The following is a 20,951-nucleotide window of genomic DNA, read 5'->3' on the forward strand; positions in this document are numbered from 1 at the left end:
TTTAGACCTCTGCTCGTGCTCACAGCTCAAAGGTCAACTCCTTAGTGTCAACTCACACACACACATTCCTCTTCAACCTCCCTCTCCGGAGGAAAGGCCCAGGTTAGACCCTCTTTAGTCGACCTGGCGGACGGGCCTAATCTCCCTGCTGTAAGACCTTTAAGCTAAATCTCAATCATCAACTCAATGACTCAAGCAAGATATATCAATACTCACCAAACCAATAAAGGCGAGGAGAAAATATCTCATGCAAGGGTAAAAAGCTTTATATAAAATTTGGTGTTATACACAAGTTATACAGACAATCCAGTTACATGAAAAATACAGGTTACAAAAGAAAAACATGAAAGAGAATAGCTCCCAGGTTTCCAGTCAATGACTTCTTCCACGCCTCTGTTCGTGGAAAGAAAAGTCTGACTTCCTCCATTCCTCGAAGGAAAGAAGAAGTGTGACTTACTCCATCCCTCTGTTGATGGAAAGAAGTGTGACTTACTCCATCCCTGTTGATGGAAAGAATAAGTGCCACTCCCTCCTCACAAGCTGTTTCTTGAACCCCCTTCCAGGAAGTCTGTTGACGTCACGTCTCTTCGGATGAACATTCCTTCTCTCCTCCCTGGCAGATTAACAATCTCACTCAAAGCAGGACATCACAGAATAAATGTCTAATTAACATCTTATTAAATATCATACTTTAAGCATTACCTATGTACTCAAACAGTTGATACATGGATACATCGTATCTAATCGTTACATTGTTATTAGTCTCACACGTATACAAGGTTACATAGTTGATCTTGACTAAGAACAGATACATGACTTATAAATGTCTACTTCTACTTTAAGTGATTACATTTCCAATAAATGATATTCACTCTAAACAGTGTTGATTATACCTTTTCCTTTTAACATCTATTATTTGCAACCTCATACAGGAAAGTTCAGGCAGTTCATCCAATACTATCCCTTTGTTCCTTCTGATAAGCGCTGATAAGCTCTCGTCTCTCATGGCTGACTCTTGGGTCTAATGTGCCAGCTCTTGGTGCACTTAACAGTCCACCTCGTTCCTGACTGGTGGACGAGATCACTACAAGGTGCACAGTGCAAACCGCAGAACAAAAATTTGTTGAGGTTTGACCAAAATGGACAGCTGTGGCAGAATGTTCTGTTTGGACACTGTTCATCTGTTACTTGAGTATGTAAACTTGCTTTGTGTTGTTCTTGGTTGATCTGAGGAAATTAACTTTCAGGGCTTATGTTATGGATCATGAGCTGAAAGTTCAGTTGATTCATCTACATCAAATTACAGTATTTACTCTCAGGGAGAAGCAGCAGTCAATCATGGGGAGACTGATACCCTTTGGCAAAGTGGAATCAAACCAATGCATAGAGAAAGCATCAAAAGGGATTCTACCATAATAACATGGGGTGTCCTATGTTTTGGACAATATTGAATTGCTACATACTGTAAAAATGTTGAAATCAGCAGCCTATTAGATGACCATACCTAGATGAACTCAATGTATCTGATGGACAGCCTGGTTGAGCCTTTTACAAGAACTTGAAGAATGAGGTCAGGATAGACGTAGCGTGGTGTGTGTTGCTCGGCAGCCATGTGACACATTCCATTGCCACAAGCAAGAGTATTCTGAAAAATGTGCAAGGCCAGCAGATGTCATCCTCACTCAGACTAAAAAAAGGTCCCCCTCAAGTTGTTCCTTTACCTCTAATATCCCCAGGACCAAGTTAGCCCAATGGACTCTGGGCCCAAGGAGTCAGGTGTCAACTGGATATTTATGTCCACAAAGAAGAAAGCCAAGTTTGAGAGGCTTCCCTAAAGGTTAGACATGGCGTGTCCTGAAGCAGACATCTTATCTGTGCCACCAACTACACCCGACTGCTACTGTCCAAACACAGCTTCCATGCTTGGCTGGGTGCTGCTCCGTGTAACACACACACTGCTCTTTCAACAGCAAGTTTGAAGTCAAAACTGAAAGTATTCGACCCCTTATACAATCAACAATGCTTGATTGATGGCATACCAAGTCTGATTAAATCTGGATTCTACACAAAGACAATTTACAATATGTACCAAATCTCCTTACACATTATAAGAAGGGTAAAACAGAACAGAAAATCCACTCAAAGCTGGCAAAGATGTGTGGCAATGCAAGGTAGAGACTGCCAAAGTAATAAGTAATGATTATGAAGCAGCTCATAAGATTACCAATTAAAAAAACCAATCCTTTAGATTTCAAATAAAAAAAACAAGTATTAGGCTGCTGCTCAAGGCTCCGCCTGAGAAAGTCCTTGCTAATCAGGATGCTAATTAGAATGCCAATCAGTGCAGTGAGCATTGAAGCACTGGCACATATGAGGCAGATCATTATTGGGTCAGCATTCTTACAAGAATAAGGCCGTAAGAGGACTAGTCTCAAAACAGCCTGAGAATGTACTTTTCAAGTAAAGACCCTTTCTAGGGCAAATCTTTAATCTACCACAGACGACACAAATACCGTTTGTCCTTGACAACAGTATCTGTATTTGTTTAATAAACTGAAGTATGTACTATTCACACACTCAAAGCATGTATTCACACACAACTTTTTTGGCGCAGTGAATATAAACACGTCGGCGTTGAAATAAAACTTTGCCAGTAGGCTCCCTACTCAGTCGTACTTTCTTATAGTGTAATGTTGACAGCAAATTTTGATTTAGTTTTAGTCAGTCTTTTGACCAAAATGCTATTTAGTTTTAGTCATATTTTTGTCATCTGAATTGTTTTAGTTTGAGTCTAGTTTTAGTTGACTAAATAGCAATACGATTTTAGTTGACTAAATCTACAGATTATCTACAGATCTACATTATCTACAGATCTAAATCTACAGATTATCTACAGATCTAAATCTACAGATTTAGTCGACTGACATTGAATGGGCTTAAAGTGAAATGCATTATTCAACCATTTCTCTAGAATTTCCTAACTCCTAGAGGAAGCATCTATTAGACTGACAAAGCTACTGAATTACATTCCTATGCACTCTCCTTGCCTGTTTTGAGTTTTTTTTCAGTGAGACTTAATCAGATTTCATCATGGTTTTTGTCATGAATTCATTTTTATTTAGTCGTCTCATGACGATAACCAAATAAAGGTTGTTAACGAATAATTTTTGCCATAGTTTCGTCAACAAAATTAACTTTTTTCTTAACAACTAAGAATGCAATGCACAGCTTTGTTTTGACTTTCATTGCTTTGTCACGTGTATTCCCTGTTGCTGTGCCCAAAGCGTTTTCTGAAGGGACTCAGGTCTCAACTACTAAATATGAAAATAAACTATATTTCTAGTTGTTAAGCAATTTAGTGTGCAAGTCCTAAATTAGTCCTTAAACTCAACCCATTTAACACAAACGTTAAAATAGACATGGAACAGCCGGAAATAAGAGCACTTTTAACTACTGCACTAATAAAGAATTATTTTATCACAATGAATGGGACACCAGATTCATGGTTCATGGAGGAAAGTAGTCTTTATTTCAGATCTTTTGACAGGAGGAATAAGTATCAAACTCTGAAGACATTTAAGCATATACAGTATAAGCTACCTGTTCCTCAGATGTTGGACGCATGTAGACAGGACAGGAAGGAGGGAGGTGGCTCAGTGCAGGGGTGGGGTAGAGGAAATGGAAAAGGCACTCCTACACTCACTGTAGCCAGCAGACTGACCTCTGAGTGGTAAAAAGAAACAACCGAATCCCCAAACCCTATCCAGAGAGAAGATGACATGTAAACAAACTGGTTTCTCTGTACAACACCAGCCAACTTCTGCCATCCCTTCATGTAAGGATTCGGGATATGGGACATTACTGGAAAAACAGTACATCAGACCAAATCTGTGGTCCAACATAGCAAATATGCGATATCACATCAGCCAGTGACAATTCTCTGTGGAGGCACACCAAAGCTTTTCTGTAGGACACTTTGGAACCACGAGAGAAACACTGAAAGATAATTCTGTTCAGGGAAATAAAAAAAAGAGGATTCAGAAACCAAACCTTTATGATTAAAGCTGCCTTCTGAATTCTCGGCTTCTCTGTATCCACGCCGAGTTTCAGAGAACAAATAAATAGTCAAAAGGTCCGTTTTCTGACAAAAAGAGCTCTTCAGTGCGGCAAAGTGTGACGTCCTTGAGGATAAAGATGGGAATCAGGTTTCTCTGTAGCTACACCTGCCATCAATACCCAACTCAAGGAGTTTCTCAAATCTTTAACCATGTCAAGGTTAGTAACGGACAATCCAATGCAAACATGTTTTTCCGACTATCAAGTATAACCCAAAACCCCTACAGACCTTAGCAGTGGCATAGCAGCTTCTGACTTTTCTGTATTACGTCAGAAAACAGCAAAGGTCTCTGTAGGGGCATCTGAGACTTTACCTCTCATCTCCAAGAGCTTTGAGCTCCTACCTCAGCCTGCAATGCATAGCATTTCCTTGGAAAAACAGCAACAACCATTTCTCCTTAATCGTGCCATTCTTACATCCTCCACAAAGATGAGGAAATAAAGCTTAGACAGAGAAAAAGAGGGATGATCACAGTACCAGTAAAAGAATGAAAGTGGGGCGAGAGACATTGCGTCCCTAAATTTGGTTTGATTGATTCCACTTGTTGTGGGCAGACAGACATTTGCCATATTGATGCCCAAAGGTCCCTTACATAGCTAGATAGCACCAGTTTATAAACAAAGATATTATGCGTAGCCTATGTAGTCTCTAAAAACGGAGAAGGAGCTCCGATGCCGCTAGGGCATGTATGGAAAAGCTCAGCCAGAATATCCCAACTGCAGCTGAGAAGGCGCTTCAGTGGAAGGTGTGCTTAAATTCAGTGAACAGAGGCGAACGTTTGTGGCGAACAGGTTTTCTTTGAACAGTTACATTTGAACAGCTTGTTAATAACATTCCAAATGGCTTGTATTAAAACCAACTGACATGGCGATGAGTGTTTGTACTCACAGCCACTTCTGTCAGTCATTCTCCATGATTTTCTGGTCGATCATGTTTTGGATGTAGTCCCGCTAGTACACTTAACGTTAGCTGCAAGTGAAGCTACCATTCATTGTAATCAGATGTACTAATACGGTTGAAACTAAGTGTTGCCACCTTTAACCATAAATCTCACAAACGAAGATGCACTGTATGCCAATGAACACCAATAACTGCAAATAATTTGAGATAAATGTATGTCAACTGACATCGTCCATTCTTGTTCACTGCAAACTACCTTTTCAGACCGTTTGCTTATGTTTGCGGCGAACAAAATCTAATGGGAAAAAGTTTTAAACGTTCACTGAATTTGAACACACCTAAGGACTGAGGGAAAAGTGATCATGTAGCAGCACGAGGTGCATAATTCACTGATTATCTGGCAACTATTCAACTATTCGCCCTAAATCCCCTTTCAGAGATTATGAAAAATGCTAGGCGGCAAGAAAGCACGAAAGATAGCAAAAAGACAGTACAGATGGGGGGGAAAGTTGAAATGTGGGTAGGGAGGGTGGTAGAAGGAAGGGGTTTAATTATGCCACTATGAAGGAAAGTATGTCCTAGGGGCCTTTCTCCCCCAGGGCCTTGTGGGCTTCTCTGTAGTATACACCAACAGGCCTGGGGGATAAAAGCTTAACAGGTTTAGTATTGGAGCTTTTTGGGCACCTCCCATGAGAAGGAGTCCCGGCCAAAGTGGCCGTAGGCAGCGGTCCTCTGATACATGGGTTTCTTCAGCTCCAGATCCCTGGAATACACAATCAACTAATTTAGCAGCTGTCAAAGAGAAAGGAACCTCAGGTGAAAGCATCACACTCAACCAGCCATAATGCTTCAATCAGCCAATGGGGGAGGATTGAGAGCCACACAAGCAAACCATAATCAGAGTGGTTCAATAGGCCAGCTGGTAAACAGGGGGTAAACATACTTACCTTGCCAATCAACTTATCCTTGAGCAGTGTGGGGACTGCAGCTTGGAGATGGAAAGCACACTGATACCATTTATAAATGGCACTGAACTTAACAAATATGCGAACCCTATATGAACTGCAGTTGAATGGGAACTGGAAAATGCTCTCTCATGCTGGGTTGCTAAATAATAAAAACGGACTTCAGCCTCCACTAATAAAAAATCATCAGCCTCCAATTTAAATTCAACCTTTGGCACTTCAGTGGCAGTGGGGTGGGGGCCCAAGTATCAGGATTGACATGAAGTCACAGCCCTGACTGATTGACTCATACATACAGAAGCCACACAAAGCAGTAGGAGTAGCAAAAGGCATGAGTCACACCTCTGTCTGGTGTCCATTCATAATCACACAGAAAAGGGTGAAATCACAACTCGGGTTGTGACTGACAGCTCAAGAGGAAGCATGATTAGAAGGAGGAAGCCAGGGGATTGATTCAGTGAGCCATACCGCCTCAGTGAGATATTCAGTATTTTACCTGACAATGACCCCAGGTCTGAGATCAAAGTTCTTCTTCACAATGTCCAACAGCTCCCTCTCACTCTTCTGGGAGGTCCCATAGTGGAAGATGGAGATGGAGAGGGGGTGTGCCACTCCAATGGCATACGCCACCTGATACAGCACACAAGCATATGGAGACATAAGCATTACCACATACACAACAGTCTTCCGGTTGGACACTGTTGCAGCCCTTTGCTCCTGAGGTGTAGCAATGTCAGTATCGGAAGGCCCATCATATACCCTCCGCTCACCTGGACTAGAACCCGCTTGCACAACTCGGCCTTCACCAGGGACTTGGCGACCCAGCGGGCGGCGTAGGCCGCGGAGCGGTCCACCTTGGTGTAGTCCTTCCCAGAGAAGGCCCCTCCCCCATGGGCCCCCCAGCCTCCATAGGTGTCGACAATAATCTTACGCCCCGTCAGGCCAGCGTCTCCCTGCGAGAAGAAAAACATGTTTTTGATATAACAGCTCTGAAATTAAATTTTTACTTTTATTATGTTTAATGTTCATTAATATTGTCAAAATTATGTAATTTTTTTAACTGGTCAAAATATTGTCAAATACATATTTAATATTCAAAATATTCAAAATATTGTGGAATCAACCTCAAATGTTATCCAATAAGTGCATTTGATTGGCCACCACTTCCTGCTTCCCTAATAGCTACAAAGCCGTCTCCCCCTGCCTGTCTGTCTGGGCTCCCCTCACACCCACCTGGGGTCCCCCGATGACGAAGCGGCCACTGGGCTGCAGGTGGTAGATGGTGTCGTCGTCCAAGTAAATGCAGGGAACCACGGCCTTGACCACCTTCTCCTTCAGGGCGTCGCGCATCTCGTCCAGGCAGATGTCTTCGTCGTGCTGCACAGAGACAACGACGGTGTGCACGCGCACTGGCAGCATGGCGCCACGGTCCTGGCGGTACTGGACCGTGACCTGCACAGGGACACGAAAACACAAATACGGTTACAAGCTAAAGATGCACCTGCTGTTTCACGAAACACGGCAGGAGTTAATGAAGTCAAGAATTCATGGATGACCGTACAACACAGGACCTAAGGAGAAGCTTTGGCTTTTTTTTTTTTTTTTTTTTAATCACGTCAAAACAGGCTCCATTTTCAGTGAGGCCGGTTACCTGGGTCTTGGAGTCGGGCCGGAGCCACGGCAGGGTACCGTCACGTCGCAGTTCGGCCAGCTTTGCATTGAGCTTGTGGGCGAGAACGATGGTGAGGGGCATGCACTCCTCGGTCTCATCAGTGGCATAGCCGAACATCAGGCCCTGGAGAAGGACAACAAAATAATGAATTATGCATTGCTAGCACACTGGTATATGAACGACCAATAGTGTTCCTTTAGGGTGGTGGTCGTCTGGTCAAGCACACAAAACACTGACCTGGTCGCCTGCGCCAATGTCCTCCTCATTGCGGTCGATGTGAACACCCTGGGCAATGTCAGGTGACTGCTGCTCCAGGGCCACCAGCACATTGCAGGTCTTATAGTCAAAGCCTGCAAACAAGGAGGATTGTTAAACATGTCAGCCGCTGGGAGATAAGCCACTGGGAGATCATGGTGATTCTAGGTGCCAAGTTGGAAGAAAAAGGGTCATTTGGACCTTTGGTAACAGACCTTTGGTAGAGTCATCATAACCGATGTGGCGGATGGTGTCACGGACGACCTTCTGGTAGTCCACCGAGGCCCGGGACGTTACCTCCCCTGCCAGTAGGATCATTCCGGTCTTGGCAACAGTCTCTGTAAGAGTTGTGGAAGAACAGAATGTCATTCTAATCTGAGCACAGAGTGCTGCCATATTACTAAAACAATGAACGGCAATGCACAAACTTCATGCACTACAAGTATTGACAGACAGAGCCTTTGGGGCAGGGAGAGATTGCATCAGCTGGGATTGAGGAGGTACTTTTCTCTTACCGCAAGCAACCTTGGCATCTGGATCCTGCTTGAGATGAGCATCGAGCACCGCATCGCTGATCTGGTCACAAATCTTATCTAAAAGTAAAATAAGAAAGGTGCTGTCAATTATGCATTTTGATTTTTGTACTGTTTTGCACTGTCATGTCTTTTCACTGTCATGTCCTGCACCCTGTCCTATGTCGTCTACAACAGCCTATGCCTTAACGCTAGTCTAATTCCTAGTATGTGTGAGCCATATACATGGCAATAAACAGATCTTGAGTCTTGAAATTGACATATTGACGTTTGGAGTGGCCATGAAAACGGGCAATCCTATCCCATCAACATGCCGCTCTAAACGTATAATATAGCTATGATTTTGTAAGTTTTGTAGTTTTGTAATAGGCTGTTTTCCAAGACATGGCTTTCGTGTTTCTACTGCGCACCAATCGTGTGGTCATGTATGAACACCTCCCAACAACAGAGACTGTCTCTAGCGGACCTCCACGTTCAAGCCTAAATCGTGGGGCTCCTTCAGAATAATCTAAGGAATTGATACGCAGCTCGGTAACTCGCTGTTACGATTTACACTGACGTTAAATAGATCAATTAGCTAACGTTGGATAATACCATGCGGCAAGACGCTAGCTAACACGCGGCATAGCCCAGCTAGCATGTGATGCCTGGTAGATAACGTTATACTAGCTGCTGGTTACTTGACAACCCTTAAAAGTAACGTTAGCTAGCAGGAATGTACTCAAAATAATCGTTTCCGCGGACAAAGGAAATGACTATTGTGTGGCTAAACTAGTTAGCATCATGTCTAGGTTAGTAGCTCCTAGCTAACGTGAGGCTAACAGATATCTAGCAGTGTTGCCAATGTCTCACCGGGATGCCCTTCTCCCACAGACTCCGAGGTGAACAAGAAGCAGTCCTCTTCTTCAATAAGAGAATTATGAAAGCCGTTCATTTGTCCGTTCATCATAGCTATGTTTCTTTGTGAAATATATAAGAAAGGTTCTTTTAAAAACGCAGTTATTATTTAATGCTCGTGCCCTGTGCTACCCTGCAGTGGCTTATTCCAGTGTTCACGCGCTTGTTAGCGCAGGTCTTCTGTATTTATTCTCTGAAGCGCAGACGTCACTGTCCCTATCAGTGGGCGATACCATATCGAACTCGGGGGGTGAATACATTGCGTAGGTACGTGCTAGTTCTGTCTGTCTTGCTCTATCAGCAAGTGGTCTGCGTGGTTCTTTCTGTCTGCCTGTTCTGTAGCGAATTTAAACCCTTTTATCTTCATCAGCTTGTTCTCACGTCGTCTGCAACAGCGTGTGCCTTAACCCTAGTCAAATTCCTATGATGGCAAATAAAACGGATTTTGAATCTTGAACTTTCACAGAAGTCAGCTCGCCTAATTGAACCTGATAGTAGTCTAGCCACAGAAGTGCACTCGAGTAGTGCCCTCAAAAGGTGGACTAGGCTACTCAATGTGCAAAGCTTTGTATTTGTTTACAAAACAGAGAGCCTAAGTCCGTCCATCAGTCTTGCCTGGAGGGCAGTTTTTTGTGAGAATCAGTAGATTATTGAGTAATATGAGAGATAAGACGGCCATGCTCTATAGGCCTAGTAGCCTAGGCTACAGCTTTTACTTGTCATAGGCCTAAATGTATTTTCAGCCTAGCTATGTAGATTAGTATTATCTCCTGTGCCCCCAAAAGGTACTCAATGTCCAACGAGTTACAAAACAGAAAGCCTAAAGTGGATCAGTCTTGCCTGGAAGGGGGCTTTTGAGTAATGTATGCGATAACACACGGTTCAGGCTCTGTTCTGTACTAGACCAGCTTTAACTTTGTCATAAATGTATTTCCAGGTTTTATCAGGTTGTTGCTGTCAGGCATCTGTGATCAAGCTAGTTTGCTGCAGTTATAAATCTAATTTCGTGTGCTGTTTTAGGTCTGTTATACTTCAGTCTATCTTCAAATTAGGTTAAGAACGTTCAATTGCACTTTGTGCAGTAGATTTGAAGACTATGTTATAAAACAATCACTGTACACAGACAACACCGACATGACATGGTAGTCTGGTGGTACTCATACAAATGAATTACCTCCAGACCTCACAGACAAATGAAACATACAGTACAGCTGGCTGTAGAACTCCGGAAGCACAACCTAACTGGAATACTAGGTCAACCCTTCAGAGCTAACATTACCACATTGCTTCATGGGCCACATGAAACTCTTGCCATGCATGAGTTGCTACCAGTCTCTATTTTCATCTCCTTAAATATCCGGAAATAGACTAGTCCATATATATTTTGCCATACTGTGTATAACCAGTACAGCGATAACAAGAATTCCAATGTACATGTACCTGTTCTGGTTATATATGGTAAAATAAACTTTCTATTCTATTCTATTCTAGTCAAGATGGTAGTAGAATACTAAATGGACTGCTCTTTTATCCAAAGTGCTTTACAATGGCATCTCATTCACCCACTCAGATACCAATGTTGGCCAGCTGCCATGCAAGGTGCCAGCCTGTTCGTTGGGAGCAATTATCACTTGTCAGTGTCTTGCTCAAGGACACTTCGACAGAAGGAGCCGGGATTCAAACCGCTGACCCTGTGGTCATTAGTCATAACAGGGGCCAAGGTACAATTAAGTAATGTGTTAATATTATAAACATCCTGATTTCTGCCTCATGTCAGCCTTTCTAGTCGCAATGACAAAGCATTTTAGGACGGACCATGGATGTGTATGAAACACAATGGCTCTGCCACGTTCCTTACTGCCTCAACATCAGCCCAGTGTTGCATCAGGTGCTGTAGCACAAAAAGTTGCCGTTTCTCCCTGCAGGCAGAAGTGAGCAAAATAACCAAACCTTTATCCTCCAACTGTTGCCATTAGACATTAGATCATTATGTAACATTATTTACTTAGGATTTAAATCATGCAGGATCAGGAAAAGCAGGATAAGCAGGAAAAACAGGATAAGCAGAAAAAGCTGAATATTGGAAATTAAACCAATACAGATCCAAATGAATAGTTTATTTTGGTATTGAAATATGGAAATGTGATAACCTATGTATAGTCTTGATGTCATCTGACCCAATTTCTGGTTTGTATTGCATCAGCCCTTTTCACTCACATGCTGCCAACCAAAGGTGCAAGGTAGACAGTATATTCACAATGGATAAGTGCATGATGTAATGTAATTGAGCTGTTACTTCATATAGGCTAGAGATGTTGAGTTGTGCATGATTATGTTCTGATTATGAACTCTATCAATATCTTCAACATGATACCTTAAATATTTTTGGAAGCAAAAAAAAGAAAATAAACTATGTCAGATAATGGATAACCAATAATACAAAGTCTGAGACAGAGATGACAGTTGCTCTCCCAATCTCCCTCTAGAATAGAATGTCTTTATTGTCATTGTGCCAAGGTACAACTAAGGTACAATAGCCTTTAGTGTTCTTAACATCCCAAAGATGTGTCAGAGCAGAGATTCCCTAAGGCTCAGGAAGGTACTCATTTGATCAACAGTCATTCCAACCAGTTTAGTGGACAAATGTTCAAAAGTAGATAGCTTACAACCTGGCATAAACCATATAATTATAATACAGGCGTACATGTATAAACTTAAACATTGCATGAATAATCAGAAACAATGAAAGGACGTGCACGTGTTGGCTTGCTTCGTCTAAAAGGGCCATTCAAAGTCCACACACACATTCACACATTAAATGACCTTTCCACCATACCATAATCTCTTACTCATACTCATGTTTGTCTGCTACAGTCCTGCAAGGGAACAGCGTCTGCACGTCTCACGACACAAGCATAAAACTGACTGGTGCACATTTGGCCAAGCTATTGAGTAGTCATTTTTGCATTTTCCTGGATTTCCATAATTTAGAGAAAGTGCTCAGGGGCCCTTTTACTTTTCACATAGTTTAGAGCTCTAGGAGTTATACACATACAACTAATAACTCTTAAACGAGAGTAACGAAGAAAACATCACGTTTCCACTCCTTCATTACCACAAGAAAGATCATGGGTGGGGGACAACATGATTACTGTTCATCTGGACTCTATCACAATGTTTGGCATGTTTCCTGTATCGTCTGAAGAATGAATACAAACAACAAATGGATAGATTAGTTCTGCAATGAATAGCCCAGTGGTCAGACTGCCCTGGCCTTTTGCTAAACTAATATTGTCAGACCATCAATGACATGACTTTGGACACAGATGTCTTTCATTGTAGATGGATCTGATTGCTATTAACAGCAGTCCCTTCTGTTAACCAAACCAAAAGATCAAAGTGGGTCATAGATGGGCATGGATGGGGAAATGTTTCTCACACCCATTTTGTTTTGTCTTGCTAACAAATCTTCAATGTCTTGTTATATTACAGTCCATGTGAAACTGGGATGAGAGAAGGAGTGAGAGCTAGAGTCTTGGTTGAGTTTTCCCCAGTGCCAATTAGAACACCGTGATATTGGAGAAGCAGTCACATGATGAGGAGGCCTAGTGGAATGAGGAGTGAGCAGCAGCTGGAGAAGGGGGTGTGAGTCTGTCCCACCTATAGCATCAAAGAAGCAACTCCCCCCTAGTAAAAGTTTGCATAATAGACCTTGCCCAGGCATGTGTTCCCGAAATGACGTTTGCTTATGAATGAATGAATATCCAGGCATGGTGCGATTAAGCAATTGGGGCTTTCCAACGTCATACTTATTTCCTTGTATCCTGTGTGTGGGTATATCTGTGTCATCTACAAGAACATTTTGTAACTTTACACCGTAGTTCTAGGAAATTGCGTCAGGACTACAAAGCTTGTAGCTCTAGTATCAGAGGGCGCCCAGGAAGGAACAACCCAAGTGGCTCCTCAGTGTAGTCACCTATAGCAGTGTCCTTCCCATTCAAAATCATGCTTTAAAGTGTCACACAAAAGAGTCTAGTTAATTAAGTTAATTGTTTTTAAGCAAACAGCATAGCAAAGTCTTAATTTCAGTATTTCTTTGTTATATTCTGACTGATTTAAGTTGTCACTTCAAAAACGGTTACATTCTTTAAATGTTATGCAGGTATGTGCTGCCACCTAGTGTAGAAGAATAGTAGCACTACCCTGTATCCCATCCCAATGCTGTTGCCCCATTAAAAAAATATTTACCCTTATTCGCCCTTTAACAGTGGCGGTGGCATTATTGATATGCATAGGCTACATCCCCCCCACACCTTTGGAAAATAACCAATGACTTTATTATTTGTAATATTGACACCAAAAACTGTAGACTCTCAGGAAAACTGTATCAAAAATATTTCTTTAAAAAAGTATTTTCAAATATAGGCCAATCATAAATACATTTTAGAGGACGGTATGAATACCATTAGTCACAAACACACAAAAATGCTGCAGACCATTTCCTCTACAGTCAAACCAGACATGAAACAGAGAATACAATCAGATCTATGATCTTACATGTAATCCAGGAGAAATACAAATGTCACAGTTTTTTGGAAAAACGAATAAATGTAACTAAATATAATGGCATCCCATTCACAGTTCTAAACAAACAAAAATAATTTTGTTAAGACACACTTTCCATGGACTACACAGGATGTCACTTTTGTGAAAACGTGAAATGAGGCCTGATGTGACCGACTGAGACGTGACCGACTCAGCTCAAAGAGTCCATGTTGTTCTGCACTCTGTTCTCTGGATCAGGTAAAAACCTACTGGTCCACAGGTCCAGTCAATCACAAGACAAAGTGAGCACCACTAAGCCCCAACAGTCTTATCACCCAGTCACAATATGGCTTCCCTATAGGAAACTGAGACACGCCCCACTCTTGTTCTCTTAAATTCTATTAATCTATATTCCATGAGCGGTTAGCACATTGTAGTCAGCTTGGCTGTGGGATCTCACTCCTCCTGGTTAACAGTCACTCTGCACCTCTGGACTGGTTTCTTGTTATTCCTCTGATACTGACATTATGCAGAGAGGGAGATGATTGCCAGGAGAATACGGGAGAGCTTCCCTTCCATCTCCACGACCTTGGACAGTAACAGTCTTCTTAACTAGACTCTCATCCCTCAGCGTTTGTCCCGCCGTTTGTCCATTTCTTTCCGAACCCGGGCCTGCAGTGCCACCCTCATGGCCGAGTCCAGGACATTCTTCTCAGCAACGCGCTCCACTACCCTTTCTGGCTTGTCTCCCTAAGAGTGGAATAGAGAGCATGAGGACACACCATACAAATATGAATGTAATAAAATGATATGATTTGTTGTGAATATGCTTAGACACACACAGATGTGCAAACCTTGTGTACAATGAAGGAGGTGACGTGTCCAGAGTCAGCCTGGTAGTCCAACCAGAAGAGTTCAGCTCCATGACTCTCTGGCTCTGAGCTTGACCCACTCTCATTCCATTCCTCAGTCTCTGCACCCACACCTGGCTCTGATCCATCTGGAAACACAAACAAACAAACAAACACAATTACTGAGGAAGTCCTGCATCATGCAGGTGGAAAGTTGAAAAAGAAACTCAGGTGTTCTTACTACTTCTTCGAGGATGGTACACTTGGATGTCTGGGCGACGTGGTCGTCTAGGAGTTGTGGCGTGCCTTTGTCTTTGCTCCTTAGCCTGCTTTACCTCCTTGTCATAGTCATCTCTATGGCAAACAAGAGGAGGATATGTTAATATGCAATCCACTGGCTGGAATGGAAAAATCAATATAACATGTACCTACGTAAGGGTGCTTTAAATTAAAAAAGGGGAAATCGTTGTAATATGAATTATTGGGAGGGAGGGGGTATGACCGTTATGCGCATGCCTGGTAGGCGCCCAGTCAATAAGCGTACTGGCGAATAATTGTTCTTTTATGGCTAGAATTATTAAATATTTGACTAGATACAGCCACAATATATACCACATAATACGCCCTTAATGCTAGCTTATACACTAACCAGCTAGCTATCAGGCTCACTATACAAATCAGGGATCACCTGGCAATCTGGTTCCTTCGGATGTGGTGTAAGAAACCATGGCTCATGTCCAAACGACCCCCACGTTTATATTTCAGCTCCTCTGCTTCGTCATCCCTTATAATATCCATCGTAAAAGGCAGAACAATATGTTCAGTATTGAGAAGGTGTATTATTAGCTACTTCTATGACATCTGCACCGCGACAAGCTGCACCGTAGCTAGCTAACATCAATCAAGCCGTCTAAAACAGGGACGCTGTCCACTCAGAAATGCACGCAGAGTTCCTGCTATTCTTCTGATTGTTCTAGCTGCAAAAACTGCTCCTCTGATACATTCGTTTCCATGTTAAATGTACTCGCTTCCTTATGGAGTAGATGCAAATTCTTATGATATTTATTGTGGACAATGGCGAAGATGGACGTCCTATAGCGACTTGTGAAACGCCGGGTTAAGTTTCGGTCGGCCATGCAGAATGCTGCTAACCGGGTCTTTTGAGGGACACGGGTGTTTTGACCAGACGCCTACTTTGGACTGTTGCTAGCTGATGTTTATCTAGATACCTTGTGTTGATTTCATTGTTTAATTTCACAGTTAACTTGCACTCGTATTAGTAAATGCACAATGGTCTCTATAAAGAGAGAACGAGAGATTGAAGTGGACGAATACGACGACGACGACGAAGGTAACTCACGCGTTAGCTAGCTAGTATGCTAGTAGCTAGCAGTGCTAACTAGATTAGCTAACGTTAGTTTGCACGTTTTTGAGTTTATTAAAATGGTTAGCTAATGTTAAATATTGCTAAATAACACTGGAAATTCACGAAGAGCAGCAATTCACTTAGCTAGTGCTAGTTGGTTATCTAAATACTAGCACTATCTGACGGGTAACGTTAGCCAATCTAACCAACGTTAGCTCGTGGTGTTTATGGTGCGTTCGTTTGTGGTCGGAGGTGGAAAAATACCCACCTCCGACCTGTGTGCATTCAGATATATACCATTATATCACAGTTACCTAGTTATATCTATATACCATTATATCACAGTTACCTAGTTATATCTATATACCATTATATCACAGTTACCTAGTTATATCTATATACCATTATATCACAGTTACCTAGTTATATCTATATACCATTATATCACAGTTACCTAGTTATATCTATATACCATTATATCACAGTTACCTAGTTATATCTATATACCATTATATCACAGTTACCTAGTTATATCTATATACCATTATATCACAGTTATCTAGTTATATCTAGTGCATTTCGAGCAACTGGGGGCTGAGAAACATATCCGAATTTGCGACGAGGAAGTGCGAGTTCATGCGGTTTTATTTAATCATTTCTAGTAGCAAGTCGCAATTTGCCACCTCCCAGTTAGAAACGAACGCACCATTACTGTGTTCCAGCACCATCAAAGGTTGGCCGCACACAAGACGCGGAAGACCGTAGAAGCCGCCACTGTCCATACCTTGACACAATTAACAGGTAACGTTCACTTCTGCTCACTATAACGTTAGTCGTGGGCATCTTTAGTGAAGATGACGACCGATTAACTTGTTTTATTTCATTTATGGATACATCATTAATTATCTATTTTATAGGAGTGTCCTGGACTTTGACTTCGAGAAGTTGTGCTCCATCTCTCTCTCCCATATCAACGTCTATGCCTGCCTTATTTGTGGTAAATACTTCCAAGGTAAGCTGTCCACTTTTGGCTGCAGAGCATTGAGAATCCCTTATAGTCACTATCAACCAACATGACCTAACCTGTAACTTATTTGCCCCACACAGGTAGAGGTTTGAAGTCACATGCCTACACTCACAGTGTGCAGTTCACCCACCATGTGTTCCTCAACCTGCACACTCTAAAGTTCTACTGTCTGCCGGATAACTATGAAATCATTGATTCATCACTGGAAGACATTACAGTGAGTGTTTAGATCCTGTTGTGTACATCTTAGTTACCGGTGAGCTGAAGCATGATCAACTTCTCAGTGCGTAATACAATGTTGCTAGACCAAGGAGACTTAAAGGACAGGTTCGTAATTTAGTATTATAAGCCATGTTATAAGGTTATTTACGATCATATACAACGGCTGATATCAATGTTTCGTTAAACGGTGCACTCTCAAGATATAGCCCGTCACTGCTAACCCACTCAATGGATCCATAGCTGCACAGACAAAATCCCTCAAAAACACCATAAACTCTCGTTTTCAAAGACCATAAACTCACCGAGTGGTCGCTGGTGTCTGTTGATGTTCTGGCAAAAAAAAAGAAGCTAAAAAGTATGTTTTGCCTACACCATGTGGCAAATAAAGATGCGTGTTTGTTTTGTAACTTTTCTGTTGTCTTTGTCTTTAGTATGTCCTGAAGCCCACGTTCACCAAACAACACATCTCCGGGTTGGACAAGCAGGGCAAGTTGTATCGAGCCTATGACGGTACCACCTACCTACCTGGCATTGTTGGGCTCAACAACATCAAGGCTAATGACTATGCCAATGTGGTGCTGCAGGTATGACTCATACGTTATAATATTCATGGGGGGTTCACTGTCTTCATTATAGTAATACGGCAAAGATTTAGATCTGAAGACATTAGTTTCACATATCATGATTAACAGTTTGGGTCACTGTATAAAACCTGTTGTACAGGTGCCCTGATACCCTTTCGGGTGAAGCTCGGACCTCTCACCTAACAACAACCTCACCTAACTGTCGCTAACAACACCCTACTGCTTAACCTCACTGTCATCTTCCTTTGTTCTCGTCATCCCGCCAGGCCCTGTCCAATGTGCCTCCCCTGCGGAACTACTTCCTGGAGGAGGAGAACTACCGGGGGATTCGCCGGCCGCCCGGTGACATCATGTTCCTGCTAGTACAGCGGTTTGGTGAGCTGATGCGCAAGCTGTGGAACCCGAGGAACTTCAAGGCCCACGTTTCGCCCCATGAGATGCTGCAGGCTGTGGTGCTGTGCAGCAAGAAGAACTTCCAGATCACTAAGCAGGGTAAGGGCAGGCTTTATATAGCGAATATTTCAGGAAATTCCCTAGATAGAACAATTTGCACTCATCACAGTTGAATATATGGCAGTAACTTCTGGGACATGTTGCCGTGTTGTTCCTGGCAGGGGATGCGGTGGACTTCCTGTCCTGGTTCCTGAACGCTCTGCATGGTGCTCTGGGTGGGACCAAGAAGAAGCCCTGTGAGTAGCAGTCAGTGGAAAGATGGAAGGGATTTGTCTTGTCTGTCTGTTGTCCTGCTCACTATGTTGTAATAATAATAATACATTTTATTTATAAAGAACTTTTCATTGAGAAAACAATCACAAAGTCATGAAGAAAAGAGAGACACAAATTAATATCTAAAATACATATTACATACAAAAAAGCTTTTCTAAATTAACCACCCATGTTTTGATGGGGGTGTGAAGGTCAAAAATGCCACTCGGGGATTCATTGTAGAACAGAACAGTTTCTGTTCCGATTGTACTGATGAGAAGGCTGGAGGGAAGTGGTTCCTCTGATAGTCTGGCTGGGCTGTTGTTTTTCCATTCATGGAAATGCGTGCAGCTCTTGCACTTTGCCAGTGGAAGCAGGAAAGTCAGGTTGATTTAACATGTAACATATGGAACTAACAAAGACTTCTATCTTTTCCTGCCATCTCAGCAAGCATTACCAAAGTGTTTCAAGGCTCCATGCGCATATTCTCCAAGAAGCTTCCCCACCCTGATTTGGTGAGTGGCCTGTTACTGTATCATGTGACCTCAGTTCAGAAATAATATAATGTTGTGAGACGCTTAACCAAGTTTTGTGACTTTGCCCCAGCCGGCAGAGGAGAAGGAGGCCCTGCTCTTGAAGGAGGAGTACCAGGAGGAGATGTCCGAGTCCACCTTCCTGTACCTGACCCTTGACCTGCCCACAGCTCCACTGTACAAGGACGAGAAAGAGCAGCTCATCATTCCACAGGTGCCTCTCTTCAGCATCCTGGGGAAGTTCAACGGCAACACAGAGAAGGTACGATATCCTGTAGCACGTAGCTCGGAAACGATGTATTCCATTCTAGGATAGAGGTTCCTTCAGCCAGTCGACCTATCATCTCCCCCCCCCCCCATCAGCACTAAATAGTGAATAAAATATACACAATATTTTGTATGCATCCTGTTTGATCTTTATAAGACCTGTACCACTGTGTCTGTGTATCACTGTGAGACAGATGCCACCTCTCTTATTCTCCTCCTCTCTTCTCCTTCTTACCCCTCTCTCTCTCTTCTTACCCCTCTCTTTCTATCTGTCACTGGACCTTATGTTTGTAGGAGTATAAAACCTACAAGGAAAATTTCCTCAAAAGGTTTCAGTTGACCAAGCTGCCTCCATACCTCATCTTCTGCATCAAGAGATTCACCAAGAACAACTTCTTTGTGGAGAAGAACCCCACCATTGTCAACTTCCCCATCACGTAAGCGTCTGCCGTTCTCAGCCGTTTCTAGATGCTTCTTCTGGACTATATACTGTATCTTCCATCCTGGCATTCAGGATGTATCAACATCAGTGTTGATTGTTGAATGCTAAGTTCTATGGATAACAAGCCTGTTTGAGCCTCATTTGCAGAGTCCTGTTGTCTTGGATCCGATTGGCTATCTGTGATTTTGACTTGTCCCTCGTTTCTGCTCCATCATCAGCCATGTGGACCTTCGGGAGTACCTGACAGAGGAGTCACAAGTCACAGAGAAGAACACGACCTATGACCTGGTGGCCAACGTAGTGCATGACGGGAAGCCAACTGAGGGAGCCTACAGAATACATGTTCTACATCACGTAAGTATCTGATTCACATTCATTAATACAATTTTATTTAACAGGGCAATTAATAGGGTCTCAATACACCATGGTTAATTGAATAGTCTGTATTGCCCTTGTGTTTGCCAGGTAAGAGAAGGACCCTACAAATATTTCTAGCCTTTTGTGCCTATTAGCTTCTAAGTGATACCACACCAATACTATCTGTTAGAATGTGTATTCCTCTGTTGAAGGGCACTGGGAAATGGTACGAGATGCAGGACCTGCAGGTAACGGATATCCTGCCCCAGATGATCACCTTGTCAGAGGCCTACATCCAGGTACATGCTGCACTGATGTCAGATATAACTGTTCTGCAATAAAGTATGTTATTGTTGTAATTCTGAAAATCATTATTTGCTTGTATTCTTATTTGTATTTTTTTTGTAAAAAAAAATCTCCAATCCAGATATGGAAAAGAAGAGAGAGTGAAGATGACACAAATAACCACACAGGGGCGTGAATGAGGCCATGGTGAGGGGCTAGTGATGCCAACCCAGAGAGCCCTGTTGAAGATGACCTCAGAATAAGACTGTCTGAAGATGACTGCTACATTTTTATTTGTTGAAACAGAAAACCATGATGTCTACTCCCCCCTTTTCATTTTTATCTGTCTTGAAATGGTTGAATAAATCTGCTCTGAAAACATCTATTTTTAGTCACTGATTTTATTGAAGTATTAGCATTTGTTTGTT

General features: G+C 42.4%; 3 protein-coding genes across 4 annotated transcripts; 1 reads left to right on the forward strand and 2 right to left on the reverse strand.

Annotated features, from left to right (window-relative positions):
- Positions 1 to 3,616: 3,616 nt before the first annotated feature.
- Positions 3,617 to 9,462, reverse strand: mat2ab (methionine adenosyltransferase 2Ab). Of its 2 annotated transcripts, XM_084457737.1 has the most exons (9): positions 9,295 to 9,462; positions 8,425 to 8,502; positions 8,125 to 8,247; positions 7,892 to 8,004; positions 7,634 to 7,777; positions 7,216 to 7,434; positions 6,753 to 6,935; positions 6,479 to 6,612; positions 3,617 to 5,780 (listed from the first exon to the last, which is right to left on the reverse strand). In XM_084457737.1, the coding sequence occupies exons 1-9, from the start codon at positions 9,389 to 9,391 to the stop codon at positions 5,678 to 5,680; spliced, it is 1,194 nt and encodes a 397-aa protein (XP_084313863.1). In that variant the 5' UTR covers positions 9,392 to 9,462; the 3' UTR covers positions 3,617 to 5,677. The 2 variants fall into 2 exon arrangements, with proteins under 2 accessions (XP_084313863.1, XP_084313864.1); XM_084457738.1 differs by having other exon boundaries at positions 5,650 to 6,612.
- A 4,567-nt stretch (positions 9,463 to 14,029) lies between these two features.
- On the reverse strand, positions 14,030 to 15,533 carry cUnh2orf68 (chromosome Un C2orf68 homolog; the record flags this gene model as incomplete). The annotated part of the gene is made up of 4 exons (XM_084457133.1): positions 14,030 to 14,634; positions 14,739 to 14,884; positions 14,977 to 15,089; positions 15,424 to 15,533. 4 exons carry the CDS (start codon positions 15,531 to 15,533, stop codon positions 14,512 to 14,514), a joined length of 492 nt encoding a protein of 163 aa, XP_084313259.1. The 3' UTR covers positions 14,030 to 14,511.
- A 379-nt stretch (positions 15,534 to 15,912) lies between these two features.
- usp39 (ubiquitin specific peptidase 39) lies at positions 15,913 to 20,916 on the forward strand. Its single transcript, XM_084457109.1, has 13 exons — positions 15,913 to 16,086; positions 16,824 to 16,902; positions 17,019 to 17,113; positions 17,209 to 17,345; positions 17,782 to 17,934; positions 18,201 to 18,426; positions 18,549 to 18,623; positions 19,087 to 19,154; positions 19,246 to 19,434; positions 19,734 to 19,876; positions 20,100 to 20,235; positions 20,451 to 20,537; positions 20,666 to 20,916. Exons 1-13 carry the CDS (start codon positions 16,026 to 16,028, stop codon positions 20,717 to 20,719), a joined length of 1,503 nt encoding a protein of 500 aa, XP_084313235.1. The 5' UTR covers positions 15,913 to 16,025; the 3' UTR covers positions 20,720 to 20,916.
- The last annotated feature ends 35 nt before the right edge of the window (positions 20,917 to 20,951 follow it).

This window comes from Borostomias antarcticus, assembly GCF_949987555.1.
Source record: "Borostomias antarcticus genome assembly, chromosome: 23".
In the NCBI taxonomy this organism is placed as follows: domain Eukaryota; kingdom Metazoa; phylum Chordata; class Actinopteri; order Stomiiformes; family Stomiidae; genus Borostomias; species Borostomias antarcticus.

Bases quoted from the DNA above. Each gene is read 5' to 3' on its own strand.
- usp39 (XM_084457109.1), top strand. From the start codon at position 16,026: ATGGTCTCTATAAAGAGAGAACGAGAGATTGAAGTGGACGAATACGAC. The intron at 19,435-19,733 runs GTACGATATCCT...TTATGTTTGTAG, and splicing joins TCAACGGCAACACAGAGAAG to GAGTATAAAACCTACAAGGA. The intron at 20,538-20,665 runs GTACATGCTGCA...TCTCCAATCCAG, and splicing joins TGTCAGAGGCCTACATCCAG to ATATGGAAAAGAAGAGAGAG.
- mat2ab (XM_084457737.1), bottom strand. From the start codon at position 9,391: ATGATGAACGGACAAATGAACGGCTTTCATAATTCTCTTATTGAAGAA. The intron at 8,503-9,294 runs GTGAGACATTGG...TTTTACTTTTAG, and splicing joins TGTGGGAGAAGGGCATCCCG to ATAAGATTTGTGACCAGATC. The intron at 7,778-7,891 runs GTCAGTGTTTTG...GTCCTTCTCCAG, and splicing joins ACATTGGCGCAGGCGACCAG to GGCCTGATGTTCGGCTATGC.